This window comes from Maylandia zebra, linkage group LG3 (assembly GCF_041146795.1).
Source record: "Maylandia zebra isolate NMK-2024a linkage group LG3, Mzebra_GT3a, whole genome shotgun sequence".
Lineage (NCBI taxonomy): Eukaryota > Metazoa > Chordata > Actinopteri > Cichliformes > Cichlidae > Maylandia > Maylandia zebra.
The window spans coordinates 30,154,266-30,167,521 of NC_135169.1; the positions used below are offsets into that span (position 1 = coordinate 30,154,266).

General features: G+C 37.4%; 1 protein-coding gene and 1 long non-coding RNA gene across 2 annotated transcripts; both read right to left on the minus strand.

The window, feature by feature from the left end:
* Positions 1-1,146: 1,146 nt before the first annotated feature.
* LOC143416464 (uncharacterized) lies at positions 1,147-4,179 on the minus strand. The gene is made up of 4 exons (XR_013096832.1): positions 3,413-4,179; positions 2,902-3,054; positions 2,482-2,572; positions 1,147-1,898 (listed from the first exon to the last, which is right to left on the minus strand). It is a non-coding gene; the product is annotated as an uncharacterized LOC143416464 (long non-coding RNA).
* Positions 4,180-6,454: 2,275 nt separating this feature from the next.
* Positions 6,455-9,363, minus strand: LOC143417061 (GTPase IMAP family member 7-like). The gene is made up of 2 exons (XM_076882696.1): positions 9,273-9,363; positions 6,455-8,486 (listed from the first exon to the last, which is right to left on the minus strand). Exons 1-2 carry the CDS (start codon positions 9,277-9,279, stop codon positions 7,531-7,533), a joined length of 963 nt encoding a protein of 320 aa, XP_076738811.1. The 5' UTR covers positions 9,280-9,363; the 3' UTR covers positions 6,455-7,530.
* Between the last annotated feature and the right edge of the window lie 3,893 nt (positions 9,364-13,256).

The window sequence follows — 13,256 nt, forward strand, 5'->3', positions numbered from 1 at the left end:
TTCGCCGTCATTGTGGATGTTGGGTATCGAAGAATCCATAGGTCCCTCATCCTATTCATGTAGCCCCTTCCGCCAGGGTTACTTGCGTAGTAGGACACCGGGTGTTTAAGCTGCTGCCGTCTGGCAGGAGGTTCAGGCTGCTGAGGTCCCGAACAAATAGACTCAAGGACAGCTTTTACAACAGGGCAATAGCCCTGATCAATGTAAATAGCTGACCTGACTGGATACCTCCCTGGACTTTTTAGGGGGAGGTAACAATGTTTAAAACGATAACAATAATATTTATATTTATAACAAGGTGCAATAATAATTAATGTGCAATAATAACAGTGTGCAATACACATACACTTATTCTTCTTTTTTATACTAAGTTAATATACTGTGTTGTGTTCACTGAAAAAAATATGTTGTTGGATTTACTTAATTCAATGGTGGACATTTGTTGCACACAGATGTTTTGCTTTGGCAGCAACTTAAACAATTGAGTTAAATTAACACAATTTATTCATGTTCAATAAACTTGTGCAATTTGTGTTGATAAAATGTGACTTAAACATGTTTTGATGAAGTAATTTGAGCTCTTGGAATATTTTAATCCTTCACAATTTTCTCACGTTATCCCAACACGATTCAATAACTTTTACCCAATACTACTTGGTCACTTAAATACTACATGTTATCTTCAAATTACATTTTGCTATTATATTCTAGTATCAAATACACAATTTTCAAATGGAGGCCTTATAACAGATTGTATTGTTCTCTTCCAAGATGGTTGCTGGCATCCACCAGTAACCTTTCAAAACAAAATGTCTAATTTCACTGCAGTAGGTAAAGAATTAAACTGACATTACTCCTCTACTGAATCTATATAAATCAACAGTTAAATAATGTCAGTTCTTCCGTGTTCTCTGGAATCAATCACAGCAAAGAAATTGGACTGTTTCTTTTGAAAAATGTTGGGAAAGAACAATACAAAACATTCTATTTAAGGCCTCTGACATCAAGATTCAGTTAAACAACAATTATAACTAAACAATTTGAGGTAATGTTAGTTTCCATTAACATTAAATTAGGTTACTGAATTGGCAAACACCTTCCTATTAACACCTCCCATTTTACCCCAATAACTAAAGAAATTAGCACTTGCAGGTCAAAACCTTTATTCAAGAGACGCAAAAATAACATTGATACAGTGACTGTCAAAAATTACAGCACTGATCATACTGTGACATCTTGGTTCAAAACAGCACACTTAGAAATATTCAACGTTCTTTACTTCAACTGAATGAAACTGAAAATACCATTTCACACGACCCATATGGGATATTTAGACTGTATAACTGTTCACGCTACATCTCTTCACTAGTAAAAGAAAGAAAAAATACAAAGAGAAATTAAAAAATGCTGCCAAACAGACAAACAGAACTTGTACAGAGCAAAAGGAAAAACAAACAACAACAAAAAACGGCTCGTCCTCATGGCAGTTGCAGAGTATATAAAAATGAACCCTGCGATCCGTTCCTGGAATTGAGCTTCAAAAATGCAGCAGAACAAGTGTGAGATTTAAATGTCCTCTCACCTAGAGCTGGTCACCTCACATGCATAACAGTGAGCTTCGTTGCAGGAGCAGTTTTGTCTTAGTTGTGAGCTTTTCTTGAGAGCTGAGTTGCATCCAACTCCATTACCACCCATTGAATCACCTCAAAAGTGTAGCAGAGTTGTGATGGGTAGCTCATGTTGAAGGAATAAAAAAGGTCCAAACAGCATGGCTACTGCAAAGGTCACGTTATCCAGATCTTGAAGAACAACATCAGAAAAGTCATTGCCTGCCGCATCCTCTGGAGACAGATGTTCATTGTGGTTTTCTCAATCTGTGCAGTGGCCTCAGTCAAGTCCTGGTTAAACACAAAACATTTCTTTAAGATTCCTTTTTAAACTCATCTCTTTTGAATCTACCAGTTCTAATGTTAGAGTAATTTAAACCAATGCAAGCAACATAGTAAATAGCTATAGCCAAAGAGTGGCCTGTCATGCTGCCATTCATGGTCTAACAGAGTTTCTAAGAGAGGGTGAAAAACATAATAATTTCAAATGCTTTACATTAGTTTTTGTTAGAAAGACACCGGCCCATCAGAAATCCAGGTTATGTCACTCAGAAGATGTTAGAATTTAGACTTTCAGCCCCACAATTTGGTTAGCTGTTGGTCAGTTGGTCATTTTTTCAAACAAAAGCTAATATAAATATTGGTGGGATTTTCCTTTGTTCATTAGAATGACAAATTTAAAGTTTTTTCACACTGATGTGACCCCTAATACAGGGGTGGGGATGGGGCCTCAAGGGCTTCACTACCAGGCCTCATGTGAACTTCAAATTATTAAAGAGGACTACTGGTCCTAACCAGTCCAATGAGGATCAAGTGGATAACTAAATGCATTTTTAAATGTTGCAAAGCCACAATCTACTCATAAAACACTCACCATGAACTCCTGCACCAAGATGTTGCAATTGTCTTTCACACAGATGCGGAGCACTTTGATGAGGGACTCCGAGCATTAATGTCATCCTTGACTATTATAACAAAGAAAACGATCCCAGACAAAAACTCTTGACTTTTTAAACCAGTCAACATGCAACACCAGCATCTACAAAGCAATATCAAAAGTTCCTGTTTGACATCAACTTTATGGATATATAGTTTCCAGAACATTTATTTTTAAAAAAAGATAATTTTTTCTCAGTGGGCCAGTAAATGCATGACGAAAATTATGGCATCCTTTTAGTGGAATCATTACTCACAGGTAATAGTTGACTGTTTCAATGGATGTAGCATAAAAATCTTTTACTGACCTAATGCAATACATATACACTTTGTAGTTAAAGAATTTTAAAGTTCTTACTGTCATTATGGCAGCTACATCCTTTAGCTTTGTGCCCTGTTCCCCCGATCACTTTGCAAACACTTTCAGCAGACTGTCAGAGAAAAACTCAGCTCCGTCAGAAACCTTGACTGTAAAGGCATGGTTGGGATGCACTGGAATGCTGCATTTTATCTGAAATGACATAAAATTATTTTGAAATAACAGCAGGCACTGTGCTTGGTTAATCAGTAATGTTTTGTTGAATAAAAACTGTGTTTCCAGATCTTATGGGATTAAAAAAAATCCAAAGATGTTTGTTTCTGATTTGCAACCCAACAACCCACAAGTTACAACCTCATTTCAGTTCAAGTGTGCATTAATGCGAGTCCAGTAATCACCTTTCTGGCAATACATACAGGTATAAGTTAAACCTATGGCAGATTTTGGATCTCTCAGTTGTATTAATAGGGTGAGTATGCATGCACCTAATAATTATAAAAAACCTATTATAATTAAGTTACAGAAACGAAAATAGAATATACTTTCTTACCATAACACCTTGAACCCACAATCCATCAGCTGACTCCTGGTGAAATGCAGAATAGAGGTCATCTCTCAATGTGCAGCAAAAAAAACAAAAACAAAAACAAAAGGACAGCAGGTGAGGGCAGGAGGGGTAGGGATGTAAGCTAGCATAATGCCGCTGATGATATTAGCTAAAGCTGTTCAATGTCCAAAATCTCACTAACACCACGGTGCAGTAAATACACAATGTAACTGAAGAGTCAGTTGACAAATCTATTCACACAGAAAACCAAATTATGTTATGAGTGCCTCGTAATTAGGTTTAATGTGATATTACGGCTCTTGTGCCAAAGACAAATTCAAATGAAAAAGCGCCAATTCTTTGACAACAGATAAAACAGCAAATAAGCTAACGGCTCTTTTTTAGCATGTTACATGGCGACACTCTAGACGTTTAACTACATTTGGCTGAAATATGGTAAAAATGAATTCAAAAAATCAAGACATACCAAAAACGTAGAGTTGGCTGCTCGACTTGACTGAGATGGATGCCTTTTTTAAACCACGATCCAAAGCCCGCGAGATGAAATCACGCGTGGTTTCACGAGATTTAACGTTGCTATCTTATTGACTTACTTCACCTGAACATGATATGAACAATTTAATACACCCTTTCTGCATATCATGTAGTTTTTACACTATATAGTTACATTTAACTTTAAAACATGAGGCAATTGTGTTAAATGCATGCAAGATGCTTACATAAATCCAAGAGATGGCCAGTCCCTTTTTTTCAGTGTTGTTTGTTACGTTGTGATGTGTCATATCGTGTCGTGTTGTGTTATATGTAGTGCCGACGTAGGACAGTTTCTCCAATTTCATTGTACTACTCTACTATGTATGACTGTGCAATGACAATAAAGAGTTATCTTATCTTATCTCTTATCTTATCTTATATATATATATGTTGGTGATATTAAAGTCCTGTTTGTGGCACATTAGTATATGTGAGGGGGCAAACTCCTCAAGATGGGTGGTGACCATGGTGGCCATTTAGAAGTCGGCCATCTTGGATACAACTTTTGTTTTTTCAATAGGAAGAGGACCATGTGACACATCAAACTCATTGGTAATGTCACAAGAAAAACAATTGTGTGCTTGGTTTCAACGTAACTTTATTCTTTCATGAGTTATTTACAAGTTTCTCTTTACCACAGATTACCACAAAGTAAAAGATCTCTCAGCAGCATTTTAGGCACTATTGCCCTTGTCAAATCAGTGAGCTGGGATTTTTTATTCTAAACATGAACTACTGTTACAGCAACAGACATGGACTACAGGTGTCCCACACAACAACTCAATGTCCACTATGTGAAGGAGCCAAACACATGCCTGCTCCTCTCGTTAACTGAGATAAACTGCTGGCATATTTGTTTTACATCTATACTGTCCAGTCTCTCCTGGTGGACATGGCAACACGTTATTCATGGTTACATACAATTTTAGACTGATGTGGGCCAAAGCCTGGCACATACTTGCCAACCTTGAGACCTCAGAATTAGGGAGACATTCAAAAGGGCTATTGGGGGGCGGGTATATATATACATACAAAACATTTGAATTTTACAGTGTTTACTTGATAAAATAAGTTAAATGTCACTGTTATTATTGTCCGGCCGGAAACAGGCCGGGGGTGTCCAAATTCAGAGGCTGCGTCCACCTTCGCGACCTAAGTGGGCCGGGTTGTCCGAAAGCCAGGTAGACCGGAAATGAGCGACTGTGAAATTGGACGGTCTAGCCTTCAGAATTATGTCACCTCTGCCGTCTGTTCCTTGCTGTCTAAAATATAACTGGACGCTGGTGTAGATTCTCGACCATCTGACACTTCTGTTTAATCAGTTTTCTGTTTGACGTTTATTCAGCTGTGTGAAAACCCCGGAGGAACCCTCCCGAGGGATTAATAAAGTTTTATTTAATCTAATCTAATCTAATCTAAGATAAAAACTTTAATCTCAGCCAAACCAATTTACTCACGAACAAATAGAACACTGAAAAAGGCAAAACAACATATTTAAGTTATTTGAAGTTTACAGCTACATTCTCGCCTGAAAATATGTTAAAAGTTTATTTTGCGACCCAGAAAGAGAAATAAGAGTAATATTAAAACTAAGTAGCTGAAGTACTAGCCATTGTTGGAAACTGGAATTGCAATCTGGGATATGGTTTTACAATTTTGTTGTCAGGATGTTTTAGTGCTACTATCATCTAGTTTTGATTCTGGTTCTGTCTTGGTTAAGTCCTAGTCCTGATATTGAACTGTTGTAGTCCTGTTTTAATTCCGGATCAGTTCTGGGTTTGGTTGAATTGGGGTTTAGTCCCTGTGTCTTGATACAGCCCCGACTTTGTTCTGCCTTGCTGCTTAATTAAAAAAAAAACTAGTTTAAGGTGTCCTGCATATGTGATGTTTATTTTTTCCCTATATGAAGTCATTCTTTTTTGAACAAAACTCAAAACAGAGCCTATTAATCTTTCAGTCATTTCAACCCTCACTTAATTTCCTTTCACTGCTCAGCTCTCACACAGTGGCTCAGCTATGCTCCAATCCCTCCATATTGTGGCCAATCACACGCGAGGATATAGGATAATATCATTATGTGAAAAACAGAGAGGGTGAGAGACGCGACAGTCAAGTGGAGCATCTGTCTGTCCTCTGGTCTTGGTCTTGTCTTGGTCTCAGTTTGGGCGGTCTTGACTACAAGGCTAGCATCTATACATAAGAAGTGGCCAGAGAATGGCAGGAGAAACATGAGCCGAAGTACTGGATCTCAGTGAAATAAGGAGAACTTCCCTCCAACTTTTGCCCAATCACCTTAGTGTCCTGTTTATTACATATAATAAAAAGCATTTACTGCCTGGGTGTGGTGCTCTTTGTCCATCTTGATCTAAGAGGTAGCAAAAAGACACGGCAGCCATTTTTTAACTTGAACCTTTGACTGCTTGAATAAAGAAAAGAGAAAGTTATTTCTTTAGTTTGGATCATCTTCTCTCATAAAATAACCTGACAATGTCTAACTTGTTTCGTTGTTTTGAATAAGTGAACTTTGATAGGAGTCTGGCAACATGAGCAACACTTAAAAGCATTAACACTGATGTTATAATAAAGTTTATTTAAGATCAAATCTTTTTTTTAAAGAATAGAACAACTTAAAGTGGTCTGTCCACTCATCCCAGCAGTTTCCATTACTGTTCTGATTTGAAAATGGCTGTGGCAGTTCTAATTGAACTTGTTAAACTTCATCAGCAGGTTCAGCTGAAGTGAAGTCAGTGGAAGCCAATTTAAGTAAAAATGAAAGTTACTGTTTAAGTTGGCACTGCCTCTTAAACATGTTTGGCTGAACCTGCTGAGGAGGTTCAACAAGTTTAGCTGAATTATTTAATCAAAATGAAAGTAACTGAAAGTAAAAGTTATTTACTGCTCATCATTAACATGAAGTCATCCAGCCAAAAGATGAATATTGTCAAGAAAAATCGAAGACACTTGGTTACATGTGAAAAAATTAGGTGTTTTATAATTGAACATCATTTGTAACAAAGAAAACATCACAAAACAAAAGCAAAAGTTATTTGAAAGTTATAGATCTATTAATATTATATCCAGAGATTTTTTTTACCTGGAGTAATTGAAACAGTCATGAGTAAAGTTTGAAATATCAACTACAACATAAAGGCTTTCAATAGCATATGGACAGGGAAAAACTCACATGCTTACATATATTAGGCTTACTTCATTTATATGTTAACACTAAGTCTTCAACAAAAACTCTTAAGTAAGAAACTTTATGCTGTGCAAATACAGAAATTGAATCATGATGAACAAAAAGATTCCAAAACTTCCCATTCTATAAATTTAATAATGACTCTCTGATGGCAGCTTGTAAAGGTGAATGTGAGTAGTTGTGCCCAGTTATCTAGCAATATACACTGATCCTGTACATCTGTGGATTTTAAAGGTACTTTATTGAGAGCTTAACAGAGGATGGAAAAAATCAGAGATTTAATTTCTAACCCTTTTATACATTCAAAAAATGTGGTTTAATGCTATAGTTTGTATGTAAGCTCTATCACCTGTTTCAAACCTTGATGCTATTCAGCTGCTGGCTCTGCAGACCCAGTTCGAACTGTGACAGATGTGTCAGATGCTGTTGCTGCGTCTGCCATCATTCCTTTTGCTGCAGCTACTCCTGCTGCTGTTCCTAATACTACTCCTACTGCTAAACCTAGACTTCTTTCTTCTTTCATTAATTTTATTGCTCCACCAAAGAATGCACCCAGTAGAGCTCCTGTTGTAACTCCTGCAGCTTTTGACAACAGATTTTTAAACACAGATTGTTTTGCCTTTGTTGCAGTTTCCTCTTCTGTTAAGTCTGGAGATGACTGTTTGATGCGACCTTCCTCTTGTTGAATATTTCTTTTCACTTCTTGCAGCATCTCATTGGTGAAGTAGCCTCCTTTGTTTGCCTCAATAATCTTGTCAATGGTTTTGAGTAATTCTGCCACCTGGTACTGGTTGGTCCTGTATTCATCTCCCTGGTTGTTCTTCCAGTATTTGTTATCAATGACGTGGCAGCGGCCCCCACACTTCTTGATCAGATCGCCCAGACCTTCACTTTCATTCACAAACTTTTCGATCTTCATTCCCTCAGGAAGCTGGTCACCATGAGTAAAGATTATTATAGTAAATCTAAGCGCTTCATCTGAGAAATATTGATTAATTTTGTCTATTACAGCCTTTTCATGCTCTGTGTATTTCTCCACCTTGAGAACAATGAGAAACACATGAGGACCAGGAGCACATTCTGTGATACACTTCAATATTTCAGACTTCATCTCCTCCTCAGACCTGTTTGTGTCAATAAATCCAGGAGTGTCAATAAAGAGCACTATTCTTCCACTGACTGACATGAACTTTGCCTGACATTCCTTTGTTCCAGATTTGGCAGTATGATCTACTTTAAACACAGCCTCTTTACACAGGGTGTTTGCAAAACTGCTCTTTCCAGCTCCAGTTTTTCCCAGGACCACAATCCTTCTTGCTGACTCTATAAAACAGTAATGATTCAGTGTCAGTTATTTGTCTATTGCTCTGTCTAAAAAGGTGCAAGAAATAGTATAGAAGCAGTAAAATATCACTTAAACCTTAATGACACTACAATTAAAAAATGAATGTCCAGTCTGTTTTTTTTTTAAGTGTAAGTAGAATTGCATATTCTTTACAAATCAGTCAGCTTTGGCTTACAAGTAAATATGGAAAAGTAGAAAAGAGTTTAATTCCACAGACCATTGTGCAGTTTAGACCTGGTTGTTCAGCTAGATACTGATATAAGATAAGATAAGATAAGATAAGATAAGATAAGATAAGATAAGATAACCTTTATTAGTTAACCTTTATTAGTCCCACAGGTGGGAAATTTGTTTGTCACAGCAGAAAGTGGACAGTGCAAAAGTTATATAGCAAAAATTAGAGAACACTGGAATACAATAAGAACAATATACTGTACACAACTGTACAGAATAGAATAGAATAAAATAAAATAAAATACTATATGCAATAGAATGTAATAAAATAATATATACAAAAGGATAAACAGCATTTAGATGCAATAGAAACAACAAACGTATCCTGTTTATAAAGCTGCTGTAAAAATATTTTTTAAACACTATTTTTACATACTATACTATTTACTTAATATTTTTTACTTTAAAACATTTGTTTAGGTATTCAGTGCAGTAAATATTCTTGACAATGAAAACAAACATTTTTATTCTTAGATGGCGTTAAGTGTCCTGTGCTGACTATTAATACAGAATAAATGATAATAACTTACCATCCATCTTTTTGAAAGAAACAAAACCAGGGCAGAGACACACGATTACTCACAACCCAAAGACTTTGTGACTGCACCTTTCGTTTTGTTCTGCACCTGTTTGGCTTGTATCTTGGCAGTGCTTATTGCATTGTGGGGATTATTAAGACTGTCCAATTGCATGTGAGACAGCAACAGAACACATCTAAATATAAAAGACTATGACATTTTTATTGTTTTAGTACATTTCACACAGTTAAGTAGGGAGGCTGCTGCTGTTGATGACAATGAGCTGCAGCTGGCAAGGGCTGATGAGCAGCAGTTGTGGCTGACTTCAGGAGGGCTCAAAACCAATCCCCCCAAAACACAAAAGGGACACAATACAACATTCAAGTTCAGATGGATGACTGCGACTGAAACATTTCAGGCAACTGGTGACGGTGTGGCATGGCAGGTGACCAGCGGCGTGCTAGAAGAGTGCAGGCCATGACTGAACAGGACGTGGACAAGCAGGATGTAGCTAGGCGCGACATGGATTATAATATTTTTTAAATCTATAATTATAATTTCATTCAGAAAAAAATGAAAATTTACATTGGCAGTAATGACACCATGTTACGTCAATCAGAGGTCACTAAAATTTATATTACATTTGCCAACCCCCCCCCCCCCCCCCTCCAAAACTGGATCAGAGCCAGGGACATCTTTAGCTGCATGTTCTTAAATTTCCATCTGCAAAATCAGAAGCCCATGTAGTCCAAAAAGCTACATGGGCTTCATAGATGATTGGAAACTTTCTAAAGGACCTCTGGTCTTGTTAGGAGAGAAGGCATCCAGGTGTCTTCAAGATATAAAGAACTGGATGACCTCTAATTTTTTGCTTTTGAATTCAGATAAAGCAGAGGTTATTAACTGCACACGCTGTGAAACTGCTGCTACAGAAGCCACAAAATGTTGAAAAGACCCATTTTATTGATCACATCTTTGTCAGATTAGCAACTCCAAAACACCACATTCCTGATTTTGCAGATGATTTGTACCTGCTGTTTAGAGCTGTCAAAATCTCACATTCAGACTTACATGTGACCAAAACAATTCACAACAGTTTTATTACTATCAGATTAAAGAATATATACATTTATTAAATTCATATGTAATTAAAATAAAGTGTAGAAAGGAGGAGAGAACCTCTAACCACATAACTACACAAAAACTGTACAAAAGTACAATTGTAGTCATAATGTGTGTTACCATCAAGAGAAAGAGAGGCTGCATGCCATGAGTTACATGGATCTTTGTCATTCGCTGTGTGCGTCATGGAGACTGCACAGAGAAAGAGAAACTACACATGTGCGGTTTCTATATCACATCACACTGACAGTTCACAGCTGACCAAAATGAGCCTCAGAGCACTTCAGAAATATCCCGGCGATCCTGATGGCAAGGCATTCAGTTTTTCATTCAGTTTTTTCAATTAATCAGAAGTTAATTAATCATTAAACTCTACTGAGAGCCAATGTGTAGAATATAAAACAGTAGTTCTGTGAATTTGCTTGCCAGAACATATTAATAGTCTGGCCAGCATTTTGTACTGCTTGGAGGCATAAAAGAGATTTGTCCAAGCTGGCAAACAGGGCATTACAATAATCTAAACCCAATGACACCAATGCATGAATACGTTTTTGCAGTTCAACTGAGGATATTTTGGAATTTAGAAATGTTCCTTAAATAAATTTAACAGGAATGAGACGGAGATTTTACATGTGCGTCGAAGCCCAGAGAAGAATAAAATATTACACCAAGATTTCAAATGGTGGACTTATCAGTTGAACAAAAAGGAGGGCATGAATGATTTTAGGATGTAATTAAAAGAAGGAGCTGTAACCATGGTCTCATTCTTGTTGGTTTTTAAAACAAGCTCATTGCTACAAAGCTAAGCAGTAACCTGAGTTAAGCAGTGGACGAGGGTAAAAAGATGAAAAAAAAAAACACTTGTAAGTACAGTTAGAGCAGCTCATCATGTTAACCCTTGCCCAATATTTTGTTTATTTAATAAATGGTAATAAGGCTGAAAACCAAAAAGCCACATATAATATCAAAACTTTAAAAAAAAAGGTTTTAAGCAGATGCTTTTATAACTATGCCCCAGTGTTGAACAGCGCAGTAAAGCTTCTGTGCTTTTAAAAATAGAACAATTCAGTGTTTGAATAAGGGAGTGGTAAAATGTTTCGGTTTCCAATGCTAGTTAAACAAGTTTCAAACAAAGAAGATATTTTTAATTAAGTTCAGTTTGAAAAATGGAAGAGTGATGCATTCATTCCCTCTTGACAGGTTACTGGCACAGGTACACGTAATTCCATTAATGCATAGCTGCAGTTATTAAACGATGACTCAGTGTGTAGAGCTGTTCGCACTAAAGTAAAAAGCACCATCACTTCGGGCGGATACCCTCTCGGCGCCAGCTGTGGTCGCAAGGCTGGAGCTGAACAACAACACCCTGATAACGACTGTGTTTAGTCTGTTTCTTCCCATTCCATGCAAGGCCACCTGGACTGTTTACTTAGCCTGGCAGGGCGAAGGACACTGTCTCAGCTGAACTCTGGACACGCACACACATACATATACACTGATATGCACACACTCATCCCCCCTCCCTTTCCAAATGCCTCCGATGCTTGTTCCCTCCTGGGAACACGGCGGTCTACCTGGAATGGTAGCACTGGGAAGGATGGCTGCTGTGTTTGCTTCGGATTACTCCTCACCCCCCACTCGACCCTGAGGCTTATCACGTGTTCCATAATGTTGTGCTGTGGACATTTATGTGCTTTTTTGTGCAGAGGAGTTTTTTTGTTTCCTGTTCTCATGCTGTCCTCCCAGGAGACCAGCATGAGTAGAGGTCTCTTTTTTTCCTCTTTTACTTTCCCATTGTAGTGAATATTTCAGTGTTTTTTTTCTGTAACGCTCCCGATCTCCGACCTGTATCCCCATGTGATGTCTGTGTTGTGTATGTAAGGTCGGGGGGGGGGGGGGGGGGGGGGGGGGGGGGGGGTGTGTCCTATTTCACTGCAGGGCAACCTGCACGTGGCGAATAAAGCCTTGATTGATTGATTGATTGATTGATTAAATTCCAATGTCTTGTAATAACTGTAGCATATTTAATATGCATATACAAATACATAGAATTTGAAATAATTCAATCAAAATCAGCCACATATGGTCTGAATATGAGCCAGGAGCTACATTTTAGTGAAATTGTTAATAGGGACATGCTGTCTCATGCATAACGAACACAAGCACAAGTTAAACACAAAGATACAAATGTTGTTTATCCATTTCACACCATTTCTGTTAAAATATGGCTATTTTAGACAAACATTTTAAAAATGATCTGAAATTAAAAAAACATAAAAATAAAAAGTTACATGTTTTACCAGCCACCTATTATGAATCCTGATTCTTCAAAAACAAAAACCATTTTCATGTTTTCTCCAATAAATTGTCAGAAAACTCATAAAACATCCAGTGGAACATGGTTTTCATTGTTACTCTGTGTCACAGATATGACAGTTATATGGTTTTGTGTCTGAAAATCTTATATTATTGCATGATTCTGATGCTCAAAAGTAGTTATAGAAGAAATAGTATGATTAGATCACCATGTAGCATTAGAACTCCTGCTCACAGCTTCAAGAATATGAAACATAACACAGTCAAAATGACAAGACACTCTGGGCCGCAGTTGGAAGGTGACAGTTGAATGTTAATACCACGTTTTTTGGGTGGAGTAACTTGTTTCTGGGTAAGGTCAAACTATTTGGCAACTGTACAAATACAAAATGAAACAGTCACAACGCTGAGTTTCAGGTGTGGTCAAATAACAATAGTCACAAGTTATTTATTGGTGGCTGTAGCTCAGAAGGTAGATCTGCTAATCCTCCACTAATCTGAAAGATGGCGCTTTGATGTCTGGCTGCTGCAGTCTGCATATTGAAGTATCGTCAGGAG